The sequence below is a fragment of the Rattus rattus genome, chromosome 16 (genome assembly GCF_011064425.1).
Source record: "Rattus rattus isolate New Zealand chromosome 16, Rrattus_CSIRO_v1, whole genome shotgun sequence".
Classification (NCBI taxonomy): Eukaryota; Metazoa; Chordata; class Mammalia; order Rodentia; family Muridae; genus Rattus; species Rattus rattus.
Genome location: NC_046169.1, coordinates 8,215,039 through 8,237,362, shown reverse-complemented (window position 1 = coordinate 8,237,362; position 22,324 = coordinate 8,215,039). Strand labels below are relative to the sequence as shown.

Below are 22,324 nucleotides of genomic sequence, written 5' to 3'. Positions count from 1 at the left end.
CCAGCAACCCTGCCCCAGCCCTGTGGAGAGGGGAGATCTCTGCTCTGATGAGGAGAAAGAGGAAAGGTCTGTCCTACCAGACAGGAAGGGAGGGAGGAAAGAAGGGGGTGACATAACAGCCACCTACAGCCCTGTGTTTACATTACCCTACCTACGCTATAAATAATCACAACCATTCCCTGAAATATTAACCCACTCTGGTCAGACTCTGAGTGGTACGGAAAAGGAGGCGTCTCCCACAAGCCATGACATGATGATAATTATACACATCCCCCTCCTCGACTGAAGTGGTTCCGGGAAAACTGATTCACACCTGATTCCTAAGTCACTGACTACAGCACCAGAAAGTCCTCCGGAGACGGGGTCCACAGACGGAGCCTCCAGGCACTAGCTCTAACCAAAGGGGCCAGCCCTGGGCTCTGCTCCCTAGGGCAGCCTCCAATATTGATTTGAGAGCTTAAAACTTTTTCAGCCAGCAGCCAGGGTTCCTGCCTGGTGACACTTGATGCAGCGACATTCCTCCGCCAATTACATTCCTTTCAGCTGCAATAGAGGTGCCTGCAGCTGGAATTACAGATGGGGACCTGGGGGGTTGGGGGGGGTTAGCACCGTTTCCTCCCCATCACATAAGCCTTGTTTTAAAACAGTGGGCAGCTTCCTCCTGCTCCTGTTAACCCAGAAATGCAGATTTTTCATTTCATTCAAATATCTAACTGGCTTACGGCTGGTTCGCCACCTGAGAAAGAAGTCCCAAGAGCTCTGCTTGGATTTGAGGCACTTCCTTCAGGCTCTCTATAACCCAACTGTCAGTAGGAACCTCTATCAGGGAGGGAGCGAGGAGGAGGGCAGAGCACTATGAGCTGAGCAAGCTGCGGCTTCCCCCACAGAAAACGCACCCCAAACCACCGGCTGGCCAGGGTTTAAATGGGTTAGTGATGAAAACGGTTCTGCTTTTAATTCTACATTTGTTTAAAAGAATTTAACTTTAGCTGGGCAATGGTGGCACACACCTTTGATCCCAGCAGAGGCAAGGACCTGAGTTTGAGGCTAGTCTGGTCTACAGAGTGAGTTCCAAACAGCCACTACACAGGGCTACGCCATCTCAAACAAAACAAAGATCTTAACTTTCAACACTGTTTTAGAATTACAAAAACACCCGACCCATTTATGAATCCTGAGCCAGGAAACCAAGGGCACTGTAAAGGTAGATTTGTTTTGTTGGGGTGGGAACTGGGCCATAATTTGGCTATTTTAACTTTTAACCAGTGCTACGAGTGTATTACATGAGTCAGCCTTGTTAGCTGAGTTAACCAGTAATCTGTGCTGAGGCTGAAGCAGTTCAGTGGTGGTGACGGTGGTCTTTCCAGTTCTCAATGCTCCACTCTGTTCACAGCAGCCGTACTTATAACAGCCAGAAGCTGGAAAGGACCCCGATGTCCCTCAACAGAGGAATGGATACAGAAAATGTGGTCCATTCACACAGTGGAGTACTACTCAGCTATCGAAAAACAATGACTTCATGAAATTCTTAGACACATGGATGGAACTAGAAAATATCATCCTGAGTGAGGTAACCCAATCACAAAAAAACACACATGGTATGCACTCACTGATAACTGAATGTTAGCCCAAAACTCAGATTACCCAAGATACAATCCACAGACCACATGAAGCTCAAGAAGAAGGACGACCAAAGTGCGGATGCTTCAGTCCTTCTTAGAAGGGGGAACAAAAATATTCATAGAAGGAAATATGGAGAAAAAGTTTGGAGCAGAGACTGAAGGAATAGCCATTCAGAGCCTGCCCCACCTGGGGATCCAGCCCATATACATACAGCCATCAAACCAGACAATATTGCTGATGCCAAGAAGTGCATGCTGACAGGATCCTGATATAGCTGTCTCCTGAGAGGCTCTGACAGAGCATGACAAATACAGAGGTGAATACTAGCAGTCAACCATTGAACTGAGAACAGGGTCCCCGTTGAAGGAATTAGAGAAAAGGTTGAAGGAGCTGAAGGAGTTTGCAACCCCATAAGAACAACAATACCAACCAACCAGAGCTCCCAGGGACTAAACCATCATCCAACAAGTACACATGGACAGACCCGTGGCTCCAGCTGCATATGTAGCAGAGGATGGCCTTGTTGGCCACCAATGGGAGGAGAAGCCCTTGGTCCTGCCAAGACTTAACCTCCCAATGTAGGGTAATGTTAGGGCAGGGAGGTGGAAAGGGGTGGGTGGGTAGGAGGAACACCCTCATAGAAGAAGGGGAGGGGGCATGGGATAGAGGGTTTATGGACGGGAACCCAGAAAAGAGGGTAACATTTGAAGTGTAAATAAAAAATATCCAATTAAAAAAAAAATACTGAACAAGTAACAGCCTCCAGAACCCCACTGCGCTTAAATGTGAAAATTCACACGAGAGAGGTAAAATCCCAGAGATCTGTCTGTCTGTCTCTCACACACACAGGTGAGTGAGCACACACCTGTGAATTTAGGAATTCTACTTAAGGAAGGGCTCTGCTCGCCCAGTGCTGAGTCCCAGAAGGGGGAGGTGAGCAGGGAGCTGGCCGAGCTGGCCCGCAGGCCTAGTGAGATCAGCAGGCCCCAGGTTCAGTGAAGACCCAGTCTTACAAACAGAGCTCCTGCCCTCCACACACATGGAAATGCGTGCACACACACCACATGGACCCACCCAGCAAGGGGGGGAATCTAGTTTGAGGTAAATTCACAGCTACTTAACAATACAGCCAGGAGTAAAGCACACGAAAAGCCTCCTTTCCTGCATGCACAACTTCTCCTGGGCATTCCTGGGTTTGAGGAGGCCCTCAGGAAAGTGTACATGCAAGTGAGGAGACGGTGGCTATAGGCTGTCACATGGCCTCTCAAGCTACCGTAAGACAGTGGTCAGATCACAGCTCTGCTGGGCTCGGTTCTCTGCTGGAGCAAACTGACAGTCAGCGCTCTACCAGGTCCCTTAGTCTTTCTTAAGAGCCACTTTGAATCTTTCGAAGAACTACTTTGAATCAGTCAGGCCCATTGTGCCTGGCCTGTGACTGGCTAAATTCAAACTGCTGGCAACTACGGCGACAACCATCTCACCCTAGTTCACACTCAGTGCAAGCAGGACCTCGCTGCACTCCTACACCAACTTGTCAGCCACTTCTCTTTCCTCCCTCCACTTGCAATTAGAATTGCTCTTCATGGGACACGGTCCTGGCTCCACAAGGCAAGAAAGAAAACACAAGAAGTGAACTAGAGGTATAAAAGCAGGACCGGAGAGATGGCTACACCCAGTGGTTCCAGGCACTTGCTACTCTTAGCTGAGGCTCCAGGGTGGATTCCCAGAACCCACATAGTGGCTCGGAACTGTCCACTCTAAGCCCAGACCTAGTCTGACCTTTAAGGGCTCCATGTACACACATACATGCAGACAAAATATTCACACATAAAACAACTAAATCTAAAAAGAAAAAAAAAAGGATGTTTTAAAAGATGAAAACAGACCCCCACCCCCCCAAAAAAAAGCTGAGGCATTGGAATCTCAACCAAATGCTCAATGGCACAGACAAATCCGAGTTTTCTGAAGAGCAGCATGGACCTCAGAGCCTGGGGTTCATCTGTGGACCACAACTCCTGATGAATTTGATAGCCACACTTCCAAAAAGGCTGCACTCTCCAGTGAACTCTTGAGAGGTCTACAAGGTAATGCTCTCTAACAAGACTACTAGATTTTGCACTAGATGTTGCCTCTAAACCTCAGGAAACAATTCCTATGAGATACCACAAAGACAGTCATTAGAATCATACGATTCAAATGCAGAAACTGAAACATTCTTTTCTACTGCACAGAGCAGCTTTCCAAAGCACTTTGGCATATTACTCAACAACTAAAAAGGGGGCCAGGGAGTTGGTCCATGGGAAGAAAAATCCTACCATCACACTAGCTGCTCTCAGACCATGAGTTAGTAACACCTATCCCTAGTCCTTCCCCATCAAAGTCACCTAAAACTCTGATACTTTCCAAGTCTTCAATACCAAAATTAACCCCTGAAGCCTCCCTTTTATCGGCTGACCAGGATCGGTTTATAGATACCTGCCACAAACTCCACAATTAAGAATTCTAAGCCACTGATCTCATGTCTACTAAAACTCCCCATGTCAGTCACTATAACAGGAAGACAGAAACCAACCTGGACTGTAACTAAAACCAGAGCCCAGTGTCAAAGAGCAGACTTTCACAAGGATGGGTGTCAAAGAACCTACTTCCTAACTACCACAGAAACACTCGAAGGCATCCACTGAGCAGGTCTCCTCCAGAGCAAGTCTCCAGGGACAAAGATGTCCAATATGACCAGAGCCTGGGTTCTAGGTCAAAAGTTGTTATCTACTCTGACATCTTCAGAGAAAAAGTGTCAATCTTTTCTTAAACAGAGCAAACTTTCCAAGAATTCCCACCATGATCAAAAGCCTTACCCCCAGGCTCGGCCAGAAAGGGCAAGCAGAGAGCCTTGGGCTAACCACACTGCTTTGGAACCGAAAACTCCAGGGAATCCCTGCAAGGCCTCAGACTTAAAGATGTGTTTCCTCTTCTGAGCTGGAAAGCCCCAAGGCAGGCCCTCTGCCCGCCAACCCTGCCATGCAGCCTTAGGGATGGACTCAAACTGGTAAGGTCTGCAGGTAGAGAGAGGGAGTAAGGAAGGAGAAGCTGAGGGCAGTGGACTGGACTCTGGACCAGCGAAGAGGGGCAGCTATGACAGAGAGCTCGCCTCTCACCTGCATGCAAACTAAAAGACCCTGTTGATGTCAGACCCACCGCCAAGCTTGGCGCTCACCTTTGAAGGTGCACTACAGAGCGCCTAGGAAACCTCCACATTCCTCTGAAGACTCAGGGGAGCAAGGAGTCTGCACTGGAGCAGCCGCCACAGCTCAGCTTGTGTGGGAGGGGGATTCAAGGATGTGGCAAGGGGGTGAAGGCGTTGCAGAGGAGGTAGGAACCAGACTCAGACTCTGCAGAACTGAGTGGCCTGGCCTCAGGGAGAACGGAAGTGGACTAGACTGGAGAGGCCTGGACCACTGATGAAGTGGGGGAAGTGAGAACAAGACAGGCGTTTGGTCCCAGACAGGATTGAGGAATTTGCGACTGAAGGGTGGAGGCTGGAAGACAGAAGCGAGTGGGAGGGACTGAAAGATAAGTGAAGGCGGGATCAGGCAGGGACGAGGGCGGGGCTGGAAGGGGGAGGACAGAAGAGGGGGCGGAGCCAAGGGAGGAGAGGGAAGCTAGAGAGATGGGAGATGAGGAGGGGGTGAGGAGGTAGGAGCGCAAAGAGAAGCAAAGCAGACGAGTAGGGGGTAGGGTGCTTCGAAGGTACCAGGAGGGAGAAGTGAGAAGGCAGACAACAGGTCATGGGAGAGGGTGGGAAGAAAGAAAGGAGGGAAGTGATGAGAAGCCAGCCGCAAGGGAAACAGGAAGGGACAGGTGGGAGGGTAGTGAGGGATGGGACTAGAGGGGGACGGCAGGTAGGAGGATGGGTGAGGGAGAAGAGATGGATGATGGAAATGTGAGGTGGGGGTGGGAGAGAGCAAAAGGAGGTGCAGCGAGGGGGCGGGATCTACATGAAATTGAAAGTAGGTGTGTGCTTGAAGGAGCGAGGTACAATGCCAGAAGAGCAGGAAGGGAGGAGCACTAGGAGACCGGGGGAGCGCCCCGAGGGGCGGTACCTATATGCAGCTGAGGGTAGGTGTGGGGCAGAAAGGAGAGACAGGAGATGATCCCGTAGAGGAGGAGCTAGGGGGCGGGATGTGATACAGAGGGTAAGGTTAGGGGCAGAGGAAGGCAGCTAGGGGGCGTGGCCCATATGCAATTGATGGTAGATGTGGGCAGAGGGAGTGGGGAGGGGATAGGAGAGAACCTGACGAGGGAGGAGCCAGAGGCGGGGTAAGAGAATCAGCCAGAGGGGTGGAATCCATGATAGAGGGATGAACAGCAAGCCAGGCTTAATGCAGAAAAAGCCAACTGCCTGGGCCTGCAGAGCAAGCAGGGGGCGGGGAATGATGCAGAGGGAGGAGCCATAGGGCGGGGCAACAAAGCGACAAAGTAATCAAGGGGTGGAGCCTGCGAGAGGGAGGGAGCGGGAGTCTGCAGAAGAGTCCAGGGCTGAGCCTAATTAAGGAAGGGGGCGAGTCTGCAGATCAGCGAGGCGTGGCTTGATGCAGAAGGAGGGCGGGGCTGCCGCAGCGGGGCGTGTCCTGATGTGACGGGGCGGGGCCTGATGCAGAGGGAGGGGACCGGGCGGCAGGGGCGGCGCCTGCAGAGCACCCGGGGGGCGGGGCCGGGAGCGCGAGCGAGGGGCGCACGCCGTAGGGGGTGCAGCGGTCCCGGGACAACGGCCGGTGCCGAAGGGGCGGGGCGGGAGTCCGCAGGGTCCCCGGGACCGCCTTAGGGCGCGAGGGCCGCGGCCCTGTCGTGCCTACCTGTCAGACGGATCTTGATGCTGGAGCCGTTCCTACGGGTCCCGGGGTTCGACATCTCCCGCCAGCGGCCGGCCGGCCTCGGATCCAGTGCCGCCGCCCCCCAGCCCGGCCCGGCCCGGCCCCGCCGCCGCCTCAAGGTTACGGCCACGGGCTGGGCGCCGGGGTCCGAGCCGGGACGCCGAGTGCGCGGCGCAGGCGTCGGGACGGAGACCACGGGCTGGAACCGTAGAACTGAGCGCTCAGCCGCGCTGCCGCCCGGAGCCGCCCCTGGGTGGCCCAGCCCGGAGCCGCCGCGCTCGCAGCCGGACGCCCGCCGCCCTCGCTGCTTCCGCCGCCGCCTCCTCGAGCTGCGCGCACCCGCCGCCGTGCCGGCCTGCCCTGCGCGGCCTCGCGCTTGCGTGCGTGCGCGCGCCTGAGCACGGCGCTACGCCGGCCGCGCTTGTCCTGGGCGCGCGCAAAGGGGTCTAGGGAGCTGCAAGGTTCCTGCAGCCGGCGGGGAGCCTTGAACCGACACCACCGCCACCACCACCCCACACATAGACTTGTACACTCAAGCGGCGCGGTCCGAGCTGGTTCTTAGTCACAATCTCAGAACCGACTGATTCACTTTATGACGATTTTCGGAATCGATTGTTTCTTCAGTGTCGGACTTTTCGAGGCCCTGATGGAAGTCGGGTGTTGCATGAAGCCCCAAGAATCCGTGCGCGCACGCGCGCCTTGGGCACGCGTTATCGTTATTGAAGAAAAAGCGTTTAGATCCTGCAAGTTCCAAGGGAAGACTTCCGCAATGGAGGTCGGTGCCCTGTGCAACTGGTGTATTCAATTGACAAAGTGGCTAGACTCACAGGAAGTGCGGCATATGGACCAGCTAAACAAGATGAAGGATGTAAATGGAGAGGTGGTGGTTTTGTGGTTAGGGACCCAAGTATACAATTGAACTAACCCAGAAAAGTAAGCAGTCAGGTTTGCGATTCCTGCCTTCCGATAACCAAATTTCCAAACCCCCGGAGTGTTAGGGCAGGTAAAAGTAAAAAGTAGCTAGAAAACAATGTTTGCCTATTCACACACTATAGCTAGATGGTTTTCAAAAACCTCAGCGATCCACAGTATGTCATTTAAAGATTTTTGGGGTTGGGGTTTAGCTCAGTGGTTAGAGCGCTTGCCTAGGAAGCGCAAGGCCCTGGGTTCGGTCCCCAGCTCCGGAAAAAAAGAACCAAAAAAAAAAAAAAGATTTTTAAAGGACTCTTTCCTTCTTCCTTCCTTTCTTTCGGAGCTGGGGACCGAACCCAGGGCCTTGTGTTTGCTAGGCAAGCGCTCTACCACTGAGCTAAATCCCCAACCCCTTTCTTTCTTTTTAATAATAAGACATGTCAGCTCCTGGCAGCACCCCCATTCTGCTTCAAAGTTGAACACCAACAAATCTCCTCACAGAGTTTGCTTCAGATGTGGCAAGCTGCCACCGGGCAACAAACTGCCCTTACCTATACTGCAGACGGAATGCTGCCCAAAATGGACAGACTTGCTTGCAGGGAAGTTGACTGCCGAGCTTTGCAAGGACAAGGTAAGGCTAGCCCTTCCTAATTCCCGATTCACAGAAAGTCTGTCAGATCTTCTGGGCCAGAAGGCTGAAGATTGATGCTCCAACGTTTTAGAGGATTTTGGGGGAACTCTCCAGACAGCCAGCTGTCTATTCTATAGTTTTGGAAGTTGCTTACCTGTACTTCCTGCATACTCAGGAAATGTACTTCCTGCATACTCAGGAAATGCACTTCTTGCATACTCAGGTAATGTACTTCCTACATACTCAGATAATGTACTTCCTGCATACTCAGGAAATGCACTTTCTGTACAATCAGGAAATGTACTTCCTGCACAATCAGGTAATGTACTTTCTGCATACTCAGGAAATGCACTTCCTGCATACTCAGGAAATGCACTTCCTGCATACTCAGGTAATGTACTTCCTGCATACTCAGGAAATGCACTTCCTGTACAATCAGGAAATGTACTTCCTGCACACTCAGGTAATGTACTTCCTGCATACTCGGGAAATGCACTTCCTGCATACTCAGGTAATGTACTTCCTGCATACTCAGGAAATGCATTTCCTGCATACTCAGGAAATGCACTTCCTGCATACTCAGGTAATGTACTTCCTGCACAATCAGGAAATGCACTTCCTGCATAATCAGGAAATGTACTTCCTGCATACTCAGGTAATATTTATTCTCAGGTCTCTGAGGTTGAAGACTAGATAGTTTTAGTCTCGCATTTAAGCTTGAGTTGTTTAAGATTTGAGAAAATATTTTTGGGTATAAGATCTTTTTAGGTTGATAATGCAAGTTATGATAGAAATGATTTAGGTTTACCTAAACAAGAACTTTAAACTCACCGCAATAGGATGGACAGCAGACTGCCTTCTAAGCTGCAAAATACAACTTATGAATGCAACTCTTACATGATAGCTTTCACAATTGTTTCATAATTGCTTGTATTGAATGTAGTTTAAGAGAAAGAGCCTTTTACTGTACTAAAGGGGGAGATGTTGGTTAGTGTTGTTCACTGTGTATTCAGAGGCTGAGTTCTGTATCCCTAACCAGACTGTAACCTGATATTGGGGTGCCGTGTTAACCAGCATACTATAAACAGTGCTCCCTATTAAATCCTGACTGGTCAATTAATGGCTGAGGCTTATGACTTAGCAGAAAGGATAGGAAGGCGGGAACTGAGTGAGGGTTCTCGAGGGGGACCACGGAGGGGAGGAGGTCACGCTTACACAGGATAGACCGTTGGGAGCACACGGCCAAGAGAAGCTGACCTTGAGAACAGGCTAACGGAGCAGAAGCAGCCCAGAAGACACCAGATTGGCAAGTGATTGGCGTCTGTGTTTTAACAGGTAGAAGGGTTAGAAAAGCTCAGAACTTGCCCAGCATAGTGTAGCAGCTTATAAAATACCAAGTTTCTGTGTTTTTATTTCGAGAGCTTTGTGGATAAGGTGGGGAAAAATCCACCCAAAAAAATACCTATAATGCCCTGTCTCAAAGTGCACAGTGCCTGAGAACAATACACGAGGTTGATCTCTGGTCACCATATGCAACCACCTGAAGCCATGTGACATTCAGGCCCATGTTTGCAGCTGGGAGCCAGGTCCACGGTCCTATGGCAACCAGGATCAGTGTTAATATCTGAGGCCCATGTTGCCACCAAAGGCCATACCAATGTCCTGAGCACACATGGATGCCCAAGCACCGTGCTGAGCCGGCCCCTCCCTTCTCCTGCAACCGGAGAGCTGACCCCCATCTTTGCCTCCCTTGGGTTGCCTGGAACTTGCAAGATAGACTAGGTTAGCCTTGAACTCAGAGATCCACCTGCCTCTGCTTCCCAAGTGCTATGTATCCCTGCCTGGTCTCAAAGGCATCTTCCCAAAGGCTGGGCTTACAAACATGTGCCGTCACCGCCTGGTTCCAGTCTTTACAAGATGTCAGAATCAAGGCTTGGAATGGCTTAGGAAAACAAGTCACTTTGTTCAATTCCCAGAGAAGGAATCCGATTGATCGTCACCAGAGAGCAATGATTGTCAGATGGCCAGAGAAGGCAGAGCCCACTTAATTCTCCCATGCAAGGCCTATTCTACTTATACCTGGGCAAGAAATGGACACTGTAGCCGTGATGCCCTGTCCAGGACTCTCTGAACTCTGACCTTCAAAATCATTTCTATCCTCAGCTATGTTTTCTTCTTCCCTCAGATAGAAGAAATGGAGAGCAGTGACCAGTGATAGATTGAGACAATCAAGACATTCAGAATACCAGAACCACTTGACCGGAGTCCATTAATGAAATGACACAGCCAATATTGGTGCTGAAATGGGACAGCCACTGTCCTCTTCCTCATTTTCCTCCTCCTCCTCCTCCCCCCCTCCTCCCCCTCCTCTTCCTCCTCCTTTTCCTCTTTCTCCTTCTCCTGTTTATCCTCCTGTTCCTCCTCCTGAAGGTAGTCCAGCCACTTTCACATGTAGGGTTGAGAGGAGAAGCTAAAGGTGGCAATAGGCAGGGGTTGGGGATTTAGCTCAGTGGTAGAGCACTTGCCTAGCAAGCGCAAGGCCCTTGGTTCGGTCCCCAGCTCTGAAAAAAAGAAAAGAGAAAAAAAAAAAAAAGGTGGCAATAGGCATTTCTATGTGTGTAGAAGTTGACTCTGTGTCAGGATTCTGGTCTTCCAGACAAGGGAGGATCACAAGACGACTCAGCACATGTGGGAGCTGACGGCGGAGCTGCAGGGCAGTCTGACAGTCTTCAAGGGCAGATCCAAGAAGTGGCGAGTGTCCACACCTCCTTCCTTATCTGCCCTCTAGAACTTGCTTCCCAGCCCAGGTCATCATCAGCCTCAGTTCAAATTAACCACGCTGAAAGGACCAGAAAGTAATAGCCTAGAGTTGGTTCTTCTAGGCTTGGCACTGGCGGCGCCATGTTCTCCCCAGCGTGAGTGAAGGAGGCTAGACATTATACACAGGAAAAGTCCATTAAAAATGGCAGGCAGAGAGATGGCTCAGCGGTTAAGAGCACTGGCTTCTCTCCCAGAGGTCCTGAGTTCAATTCCCAGCAACCACATGGTGGCTCACAACCATCTGTAATGGGATCTGATGCCCTCTTCTGGTGTGTCTGAAGACAGCTACAGTGTACTTATATATAATGAATGTTTTAAAAAGGAAAAAAATGGCTCAGTAGATAATACTTGTCATTAATAGTAAATTGTGGGGTTGGGGATTTAGCTCAGTGGTAGAGCGCTTGCCTAGGAAGCGCAAGGCCCTGGGTTCGATCCCCAGCTCCAAAAAAAAAAAAAAAAAAAAAAAAAAATAGTAAATTGTGACTAAAAAAAAGCAAATGTAGTAAAAATTAAATTAAAAATTAAAATGGAGGAGCTGGAGAAACAGCTCAGCAGTTAAAAACACTGACAACTTTTCCAGAGAACCTGGCTTCAGTTCCCAGCCCCTAGATCAGGCCCCAGGCATGCATGTGACTTACAGAAACGCATGCAGGCAAAATACTCACACGTATCAAAAAACTTACTATGACTTTACAGCATTTAATGAACAGTAGCTTAGAACCTGAGTATACACCTCACAGAAGCAAAACAAGCCTGGGTCCCTCCGGAAACAACACATTTGGCACCTTTTTTTTTTTCTTCTTTTTTTTCGGAGCTGGGGACAGAACCCAGGGCCTTGCGCTTGCTAGGCAAGCGCTCTACCACTGAGCTAAATCCCCAACCCCACATTTGGCACCTTTGAGAGACCTGCATCTATCACAGGGTAGGGGTGAGCAGTGTTTCAGACCCTGGGGGAGGGGCAGGAGCTGACAAGATGGCCTAGTAGGTAAAGGAGCCTAGGGCCAAGCCCAATAACCATTTGGTATCTACCATGTACACGGTGGGAGAGAACTGGCTCCCAACCAGTTGTTCTCTGACCTCTGTGTGCACGCCAGGACACTCACTCGAGAATGAACGAACGAAAGACAGCCCTGGTTCTGCCCGTCGTGAACCTTCTCAAAGTCTCTCTCACCCTCACGCAAGGTGGAACAGGTCTCAATGGCAGCCCGTGGAGAGGAAGGACATATGAAGGTGGGGAACAGGGCCTAGCTTGATACTGGTTCCTGTGCAAGCCCGAAAGTCGGGTACTGGAGAATGAAGTCAGCTGTGCGGGATGCCGGAGTTAACATCCAGCCACTGGAGGAACTGAGGGGTGTGGCAGTGTGGCGTTGCTCGGTACCAAGACTGGGGTGCTGGTAATGGTGACGCTTTTCTAGTTGACAGCCTGTAAGTTCATGTCAAGGGCAGAGTATGTGACTCGTGCCTGTAACCTAGGTGTTAGGGAAGAATTCCTCATGGTGACAAGTGTAATCTCTTAACAAATGAAGCATGAAAAACAAAACAACTGCGGCTTGTTTTAATGATTTCTTCCTTCCTTCCTTCCTTCCTTTCCTTCTTTCTTTCTTTCTTTCTTTCTTTCTTTCTTTCTTTCTTTCTTTCTTTCTTTCCTTCTTCCTTTATTTTTAGGTAAAGTCTTGCTATGAAGCCCAGACTGCCCTTGAATTAAAAATAATCCTCTTAGAGCCTGCCCCACATGTGGCCCATATATATACAGCCACCAAAACTAGATAAGATTGATGAAGCTAGAAAATGCATGCTGAAAGGGGCGGGATATAGATCTCTCCTGAGAGACACATCCAGAGCACGTCCAATATAGAGGTCAATGCTAGCAGCAAACCACCAAACTGAGAATAGGAGCCCCTTGGGGGGGAATTAGAGGAAGGATTGAAAGAGTTGAAGGAGCTTGCAAGCTCATAAGAACAACAATGCCAACCAACGAGAGCTTCCAGGGACTAAACCACTACTGAAAGACTATACATGGACTGACCCAGGGCTCTAACTGCATAGGTAGCAGAGAATAGCCTAGTAAGGGCACCAGAGGAAGAGGAAGCCTTTAGTCCTGCCAAGGTTGGACCCACAGGGCAGGAGAAGGTGGGGGGGGCAGTAAAGGGGGATGGATGGGGGGAATACCCATATGGGGGAGGGGAGGGGATAGGGGCTTATGGACAGGATACCGGGAAAAGGAATAACATTTGAAATATAAGTAAAGAAATATATCTAATAAAAGATTAATAATTCTCGTGCCTCACGTTTCTAAGTAATTGAGTAGCAGGTGTGTACCCAGCAATGTCCAGCTTTAGAACTCGGTTTGAGACAGAGTCTCGTTGTATGGTCCTGATGGTTCTAGAAGTCGCTCTCACTTTGTAGGCCAGGCCGGCTGAAAAACTCAGAGATCCACCTGCCTCTGCCAACTGGGTGTGGCGATTAAATGTGTGCACCACCACACCTAGCTTAGCACTCTTAAAATGTGTGTGTGTGTGTGTGCGTGCGCACGCGCGTGTGAATGCAGGTGCTTAAGAAGGCCAGAGCTGTTTAATCGCCTGGAGCAGAAGTTATAGGTAACTGTGAGGAATGTGGATGCTGAGAATTGAACTTGGGTCCTCACAAGAGGAGATAATGCTAATATCACTCCAGCCCCTAGAGGGTTTTTTGTTGTTTTGTTTGTTGTTTTCTCTTTTAGAATGTGTCTCACTGTGTAGCCCCAAGATTATATAATAAGTTTGGGCTGCACAGGAGGCCCTTGTGGGTGGCTCTAGACTCTAGGCAGCTCCAGAAGGAACAGGACAGAATGTGGAAACACTGCCCTCTGGTGGTCAGCGTCTCTACAACTGGACCGAATGTGGAAACACTGCCCTCTGGTGGTCAGCGTCTCCACGGCTGTGTGTGAGAACTGCCTCAAAGACCTTAGGGAAAAAACAGCCAACTGGAGTTCGTGGAATTCTTTTAAAGATTTATTTTGGGTTGGGGATTTAGCTCAGTGGTAGAGCGCTTGCCTAGGAAGCGCAAGGCCCTGGGTTCGGTCCCCAGCTCGAAAAAAAAAAAAAAAGAACAAAAAAAAAAGATTTTTTTTTTAAAGATCTATTTATTTATTTTGTATATGAGTACACTGTGACTGCCTTCAGACACTGAGCCATCTCTCCAGCCCTATTTTTTTTTCTTTTTTTTTTTTTCTTTTTTTTCGGAGGTGGGGACCGAACCCAGGGCCTTGCGCTCTCTAGGCAAGCGCGCTCTACCGCTGAGCTAAATCCCCAACCCCCAGCCCTATTTATTTAATGTATATGAGTACACTGTCGCTGTCTTCAGACACACCAGAAGAGGGCATTGGATCCCATTACAGATGGTTGTGAGCCACCATGTGGTTGCTGGGAATTGAACTCAGGACCTCTGGGAGAGCAGTCAGTGCTCTTAACCGCTGAGCCATCTCTCCAGCCTGTGGAATTCTTGAAAAAAAAAAAAAGATAGAAATGTAATTTCTACTTGGTGCATACTGTTGATGCAGAATAGTGTGGGAAAAGGCAGCTCATTCTAGTTTGGTGATCACAGTCAGAAAGTCCCATTTAAGGCAGTCAAGACAGATCACCCTGTATCAGACTTTTATTTCCTTCTAATATCAATATTTATGATCACCTAAGTCTAATCTACACACACTTAAGCTTTATGCACAATCCATTTACCCGAGAGTGTTTGAGAGGGTTTCCTCAATGATGAAATAAGGGTAACAGCAGACTCTTACTCATAGGAACTTGAAGTCCACATTTGCACTGTGTGCATGCATGTGCAGGACTCTGTGTGTGTGTGAATGTGTGTGAGTGTGTGTCTTTGTGTGAGTGTGTGTGTGAGTTTGTGTGTGCATGAGTATGTGTGTGTGAGTGTGAGTGTGTGTATGTGTGTGAGTGTGTGTGGGCACACGCACATGAGTGTGTGTGTGTGAGTGTGTGTGTGAGTGTGTGTCTGTGAGTGTGTGTGTGTGTCTGTGTGTGATGTGTATGAGTGTGTGTTTGAGTGTGAGTGTGTGTATGTGTGTGTGAATGTGTGTGTGAGTGTGTGTATGTGTATGTGAATGTGTGTGTGTGTATGTCTGTGTGTGAGTGTCTGTGTGTGAATGTGTATGAGTGTGTGTTTGAGTGTGAGTGTGTGCGTGTGTATGTATACACCAAATGCTGGCCACTGGTGTGTTCCTCAGGAGCCATAGTATTTCCTAATGCTTTAAAAAGGTGGTATTTGTGGATGTGTGTGTCTATACGCCACAGCTTGAGTGAGATCCGAGGACAATGCATTGGAGGCTGTGCTCTCCTGCCACACATAGATTCCAGAAATTGACTGGGGTCTGTATCAGTGCACACGTGTGGAGGTCAGAAGACAGTTTTAGGAGTAAATTGTTCTCTCCTTCTGTCCTGTGAGTTCAGGGGTTAAGTTCAGGCCCTCAAGCATAGAGGTAAATGCTTTTACCACTGAGCCCCCACCCATTAAAATGTCTATCCATCTGTCTGCCCGTATGTCTGTCTGTCTGTCTGTCTGTCTATGGGGTCACTGGGAGTGCACATGCCGTGGTCACGTATATGAAGGTTACAGAACAGCTTTCGGAAGTCAGTTCTCCCTAGCACATGGGAGTCAAGGCTTAAACTCAGTTGTCAGCCTTCTTGGCAGCAAGTGCCCTACCCACTAAGCCATATCACTGGCCTCCTACTTGCTTTTTTGCTTTTATTTCTGTGACAGGGTCTCTCGTTGAGCTGGTCTGGAGCTCACTATGTAGACCAGACTGGCCTTAAACTAGGAGGGTTCCCAGGAGCTGGGATGAAAGGTGTCACTGTGACACCTGACCCCAACTTACTTTTGGAGCAAGATCTCTTCCCACTGGCTTGGAACTTGTGAATCAGACTAGGCTGGCTGGCCAGTGAGCCCAGGAAGTCACTGGTCTCTCCTTCCTCCCCAGCAATGGAATCCTGAGAATGGACCATAGTGCTTCTTCTTCTTCTTTTACATTAGTTCTGGTGATCACACCCTGGCCCTCAGGTTTGCACAGCAAAAACTTGTCAAACTGCACTATTTTCCCAGCCTGGAATGTGACTTTTAAATAACTCAGCACAGAAGTCATTTTGCATGACAGTTAGACATCTGCCATCTATCTTCAGATGCTCTGTAGAACTCCAGCATCTGGTCCCCAAAGGAAGTTTCAGCAGACCCATTGCTGTAGCAGCTGGCAGCTGTGGGACTCTGGGTGGAGAAACCCCAGGATGAGCCATGAGACCTTAGCATCATTGTTTCAGGAAAATGCTTCATCTGTGGTCTCCTCACACTCTCACGACTCCGAACAGCCCCTTGAACGGCCCACATGAACGAAGGCTCTGTGATTCGGTCACATTTTTAACTGCAGAGGGCCCTACTCCCAACACCTCCACGGCAGCTCACGTCCATCCACAACTCCAAGTCAAGGGGATCTATTGACATCTCCTGGCCTTCATGGGCATTGTACACTTGTGCTTACATACATACACTGGAGGGGGAATACCCATACAAATAGGTGTTTTCAAAATAAAAATAAGTGAGATGTAAAAAATTTAAATTCCATGTGGTGTGAGATGAGATTTCTCCCTTAGTTGTTTGTTTTGTTTGTTTTTCAAAGAAGCACCTCCAGGTGGTAGCATATACCTCTAATCTCAGCTTCTGGAGAGGCTAAGACAAAAAGGTGACGCGCCCAAGGCCTGAGCAATTTGGAAAAGCTCTGTCCCCGAGAAAGGTGGGGGGTCAGTTCGAAGATGACGTGCCCTCCTCAGGCTCATGAGTTTGACGCTTGGCTCTCAGCTGCTGGTTTTCATGACTTTATTTTTAAAAGACTTTTAAATTTATATATGTGTGAGTGAGTGAGTGTGCATGCATGTGTGTGTGTGTGTGTGTGTTTGAGAGAGAGACAGAGACAGAAACAAATACAGAGACAGAGAGGTGCGTCATGCCCAAGGAGGTTAGAAGAGGGCATTGGATGCCCTGGAACTCAAGTTTAGGCAACTGTGAGCTGCCCAACATAGATGCTGAGAACCACCCCTGGGTCCTCTGGAAGAACATGTGCGCCTAACCGCGGGGCTGTCTCTCCAACCCCTCATATTGCTGTCCTGAAAGGTTGAGGAGCCTTTGTGACATCGGACCTAGCAGATGGAATGAGGTTGGTTCCCAGGGGCAAACTGTGAAGGCTCGCTCTAGCTGCCTGTTTCTGACTTGTTCTTTCTGCTTCCTGCCTGATGCTATGAACAGCTGCTACAAGCTCTGCCCCCTTCCCTCCGTGGAACCAGCTGCTCCTGCTCCACTTCTCCACCACCGTGGAGTGAAACCGTACACCAAAATTAACCTTTTCTTCCTCTAAGTTGTGTCCTCCAGGTATTTTTGTCAAGTTGACAAGAAAGGAATTGAATCGTCATCTGGGATTGAGATACAGTTAGAACCTTATAAAAACATGCATATAACACAGATGTATGATTGATATATATATATATATATATACATATATGTATATATAATTAGAATTACCGTTGTTCCAGATTAATCTAACCTTTTTTTTTTTTCTTTTCTTTTTTTCTTTTTTCGGAACTGGGGACCGAACCCAGGGCTTTGCGCTTGCTAGGCAAGTGCTCTATCACTGAGCTAAATCCCCAACCCCTAACCTTTTTTTTTTTCTTTTTTTAAGATTTTACTCATGTATGAGTACACAGTCACTGTCCCCAGACACATCAGAAGAGGGCATCAGGTCCCATTACAGATGATTGTGAGCCACCATGTGGTTGCTGGGAATTGAACTCAGGACCTCTGGAAGAACAGTCGGTGCTCTTAACCACTCCAGCCACTGAGCCATCTTATTGTTTAATTTTGGTTGGTTATTTTTAGATTTTGAATTTTTTTTTTTTTTTTTTTTTTTTTTTTTGGGCGTGTGCATTTGTCTGCACAAGTTATACTACGTGACATGCAGTGCCAGCAGAGACCAGTAGAGGGCATAGAATCCCTGGAGCCGGGCTTACAGGCCATAGGCCGCCACCCTTGTGGTTATTGGGCTCTGAACCTCTGTCCTCTGACAGAGGAGAAAGAGCTCTTAAACCCTGAGCCACCTATCCCGCCCCGAATCCATTCATTAAAACATTCTCAATGAAAAGGAGTCGAGCTGAGCATGGTGACACTTGTTTATAAGCCGGGCACTCCAGGGACGTGGGTGTGGTCGTGACAAAAGGAGAGCCAGAGTTTTCAAGTCATCCTCAGCTCTACAGCAAGCCTGAGGCAAGTCTGAGCTACGTTAAGACACTGGCTTAGCCGCTCCCACAAACGAATGACAATACAATAGCCTATATTACGTTATTTTATTTGAGACATAAGGAATATATATTCCCACCCTTCCAGCAAAGCCAATCGCTCTAAATGTTACTAGAACTCTTCATCACCCACAACACAATCTCCTAAACCATTCTATATAATATAAACATTTGAACAGTAATTAAGCAATTAGGAGCTGGTGAAAGCCATAATGATTATGTCTGTGAGCAACTATGATGATATGCGTTCTACTGAGTGACGATTAGATATTTCCACGGGGTACGGTGGCTCAGGCCTGGAATTTCAGCATGGTGAAGAGGCTAAATTGGCAGGATCCAGAGTTCAAACTAGGGCTGGAGAGATGGCTCAGTGGCTAAGAGCACTGACTGCCCTTCCAGAGGTCCTGAGTTTAAATCCCACCAACCTCATGGTGACTCACAACCATCTGTAATGGGATCCGACGCCCTCTTCTGGTGTGTCTGAACACAGCTACAGTAGACTCATACATTAAACAAATAAATCTTTAAAAAAAGAAAAAAGCTCAGCCTTAGCGCCATCTTCCTTGAGAGCGAAGTGGCGGAAGAAGAGAATGCGCAGGCTGAAGCGCAAGAGAAGAAAAATGAGGCAGAGGTCCAAGTAAACCATCTTGTGCACCTATGCCGGAACAAGTAGTTGGACTGTATGCTGCTGTCGGTAATAAGTCTCGGTAGACCCAGAACATCACCTCGCCGAGATCAGCTGGGAAAATGACTGCCTTCCTCACAACCAAGACAGTCCCACTGGCCCTCTGCCCTGGACCTTTGGCATTCTGGACTAGCTCTGTTCTCTCTTGTGGCCAAGTGTAACTCGTGTACGATAAACCCTCTTGCTGTCAGCTGAAGAAAAAAAAAAAAAAAGAGTTCAATTCTCTTTCTGCCATCTTCTCTCACCATCACCATGGTGCGAATGAGTGTTCTGGCAGATGCAAGGTCCAAAGAGCATCAACAATGCAGAGAAAAGGGGCAAACACCAGGTCCTCATCATGCCGTGTTCCAAAGTCATCGTTCAGTTCCTAATTGTGATGATGAAGCATGGCTACATTGGTGAATTCGAGATCACTGATGATCACAGAGCTGGGAAGATCGTTGTGAACCTCACAAGAAGGCTGAACAAGTGTGGAGTTCTAAGCCCTAGATTTGATGTTCAACTCAAAGACCTAGAGAAATGGCAAAATAATCTGCTCCCATCACGGCAGTTTGGTTTCATTGTGCTGACAACTTTGGCTGGCATGGACCATGAAGAGGCAAGACGAAAATATACAGGAGGGAAAATCCTGGGATTCTTTTTTTAAATGTAAAGCATAAATAAAAAGCCTCTGTGGACTGTGAAAAAAAAAGAGTTCAAACTAGATTGGGAGCCAGGTGTGGTGATACACACCTTTAATCCTTGGGAGGCAGGGGCAAGTAGATCTCTGTGAGTTAGAGGCCACACTGGTCCACATAGTGAGTTCTTGAGTTCTAGGACAACCGAGAAACAAAAGGGTTACCCTGGGCCACATAGTGAGACCCTGTCTCAAAAAAAGTACACACACACACACAAAATATTCCCACTATCCTGTGAACAACATGTATGATAAAGTATGATAAGGGTGGTGGTGGCACATGCCTTTAATTCCAGGAGACAGAGGCAGGCATCCTGGTCTCCAGAACAAGTTCCAGGACAGCACAAATTCTAGGACAGCCAAAGCTGTTATACAGAGAAAGTATGTATAAGTCTAAACTCTAAAACAACAAGAAAAAAAACCAAAGTAAACAATATAATATATACCAAAGATAAAACAGTATATACGTGATAGAACATTTATAGTCTAGTCACCAAGGAGGGGACAGACAATTCTTCCATCCAAATACGCAAAACAGATGCTTAAAGATGAAATAGAGTTAATTAGGCAGTGAGACCTACCGGGCCAAGTGGTGGTGCACGCCTTTAATCCCTGCACTCCAGAGGCAGAGGCAGGAGGATCTCTAAGTTCCAGGTGAGCCTGGTCTACAGAATGAGTTCCAAGACAGCCAGTGCTACACAGAGAAACCCTGTCTTGAAAAACCACAAAAGAAAAGAGAGTGCAAACCAGCCCCATATGTGAAGTTTCTTTACCTCACTTGAGATAAACCTTGATATTTAGCCCAGGCTAGTCCCAAATTCCGGGATTCTGAGTAGCTGAGGCCACAGCAGCAGAATACCACGTCTGACTTTCTGGTTCCAGGAAGGTAAGAGTCAAAGCAGAAATTTTAATAGCAGCTTAGGAGCACAAAGGCAAGAGTTGGAGTCCCGGAGCCACCAAGAGTCTTGTAACTCCTAATTTGGATTTCTTTTTGCTGGTGCTAGGAATGGACCCTGAGCACTATACATCCCAGGAAATTGCTATACCTGTGAGCCACGCCTCTGTCCCTCACTGGGGAATTCCAGGCAGGTCCCCAACCACTGAGCTACACCTTTGAACACCTTTGAACAATCTTCTTGCCTCAGGATTATAGGCAGGAGCCATTGGATCCAGTCAACCTTCAACTGTTTGGATATGGGGCCAATACAATCCGAGTAGGCAATCAGTTTATTTTAGCATATCAGTTTAAATAGCAATCTAATTTGAGCCATGCTCACAGAAGCAAAACAAGGTTTGACAAAATATCTAGGCACCCTGTAACCTAATCAAGCTCACACCCAATATCTCTCTGTGGCAAAATAAGAAGCACCACCTGAGCATGCCCAGTTTGATCTTAGAAGCTGAGCTGGTTGGGAGAAATGCAGATAGTGCCCATCTCACAATAGTTCAACTTGTGGTTTTTCAATTTTATGATGGTGTGGAAACGATACAAATTTAGTAGAAACCACTCATCTGTTCCTGAATTTTGCATATCCCCAAGGTTAGCAATATGAATTTGGGCTTCTTCTCGTGACAATGGCCAGGGAAATGAGCTGTGGTTTCCAGAGAGCCACGGGAGCACAAAGGAAAGCCAACAATACTATATAGAGCGCTGCCCTGCTAAGCTAGCAAAGTTGGTATGTTAGGTGTTATGGTGGTTAGTTGTTATTGAAGTCCAAATTGAACCTCTTCCAGGACTTCTTGAATGAGACTCACAGAGGCAGTGATCGATGCAAAAGCAAGAGGAGTTTAATCATTCCAACATGTCGGGGTCATCCCACTTCAAGGGGAGATGACCCTGAGCAGACTCTAACAGGGAGTTATATACCTTGCAAACAATTGGGGCAGAATTCAAACAATGGTAACTAGGCAGGGGACTATCGGTGGGGCAAATTGACCTTCAAACTGACTTGTGGTCAGTGAATTGTTCTGGATTTTGCAAGTGGAGGGGACAGTTGGGAGTCACAGGTGGCTTTCTTTGACAGTTTGGCTTGTAGTTGCTCCAGGAACTAAACTAGCCCTACCCTCCCTGGAAGGGAGGGGTCTTTGTGCTTGGAGGATTGTGGTGGAATTTTCCCACTGGCCTTAGATTGACCCCAACTCTGGGGCTCTTTCAATTATCAGTTTACTAAAATTCAATAATTACTTGAGAAGAGAGTCTTAGTGGAAGAATTTTCTAGGTCATGACTTATAGGCCTGACTGTGGGGGATTATCTTGATTGTTAATTGATATAGGAAGACCTGGACCCTTGAGGGCAGCTCTATTCCCTAGGCAGAGTAACCTGAACAGTATAAGAGAGAACCAAGCAGAAGATTCAGATACTATGTTCTCTGCTCTTGAAGTGGATATGATGCTTTGAATTCTTACTTGGCTCTCCCAGAGTAATGAGCTGTAAGTGTAAACGAAATCATCCCTTTTCCCTCTAAGTTGCTTTTGGTCATGCTGTTTTACCACAGCAACAGATAAGTAAAGTTAGTTTGTAGAGGGAAGCACCCATGTTTGAGAGGTCTATCTAATTGAGTGGCAGACAAAGTGATGAATCAGAGAAAGATTTGACAGAATAGGATATGCCTAACTCTCATGAGAAAATAGAGGAAAGAGAGGTGACAAGAGACAGCAGTGCCCTCTTAAGAGAGGGCAGTTTTTACTGGGACAGTAATGGAGAGACGGGTTGCAGAGAGAGAAGAAGCTAGACACGGATGAAGACAAAATGAGCCAGAGAATGAGGAGACAGAAGA

General features: G+C 48.1%; 1 protein-coding gene and 1 pseudogene across 1 annotated transcript in view; one reads left to right on the top strand and one right to left on the bottom strand.

The window, feature by feature from the left end:
* Positions 1 to 6,808, bottom strand: part of Smurf1 (SMAD specific E3 ubiquitin protein ligase 1) — a 90,583-nt gene extending 83,775 nt beyond the window's left edge. The window contains exon 1 of the mRNA XM_032886398.1: positions 6,477 to 6,808. Within this exon, the coding sequence (XP_032742289.1) occupies positions 6,477 to 6,531 (55 nt within the window). The 5' untranslated portion in view covers positions 6,532 to 6,808. The remainder of the gene's footprint in view (positions 1 to 6,476) is intronic.
* A 12,302-nt stretch (positions 6,809 to 19,110) lies between these two features.
* LOC116885596 lies at positions 19,111 to 19,561 on the top strand (annotated as a pseudogene).
* Positions 19,562 to 22,324: the final 2,763 nt, after the last annotated feature.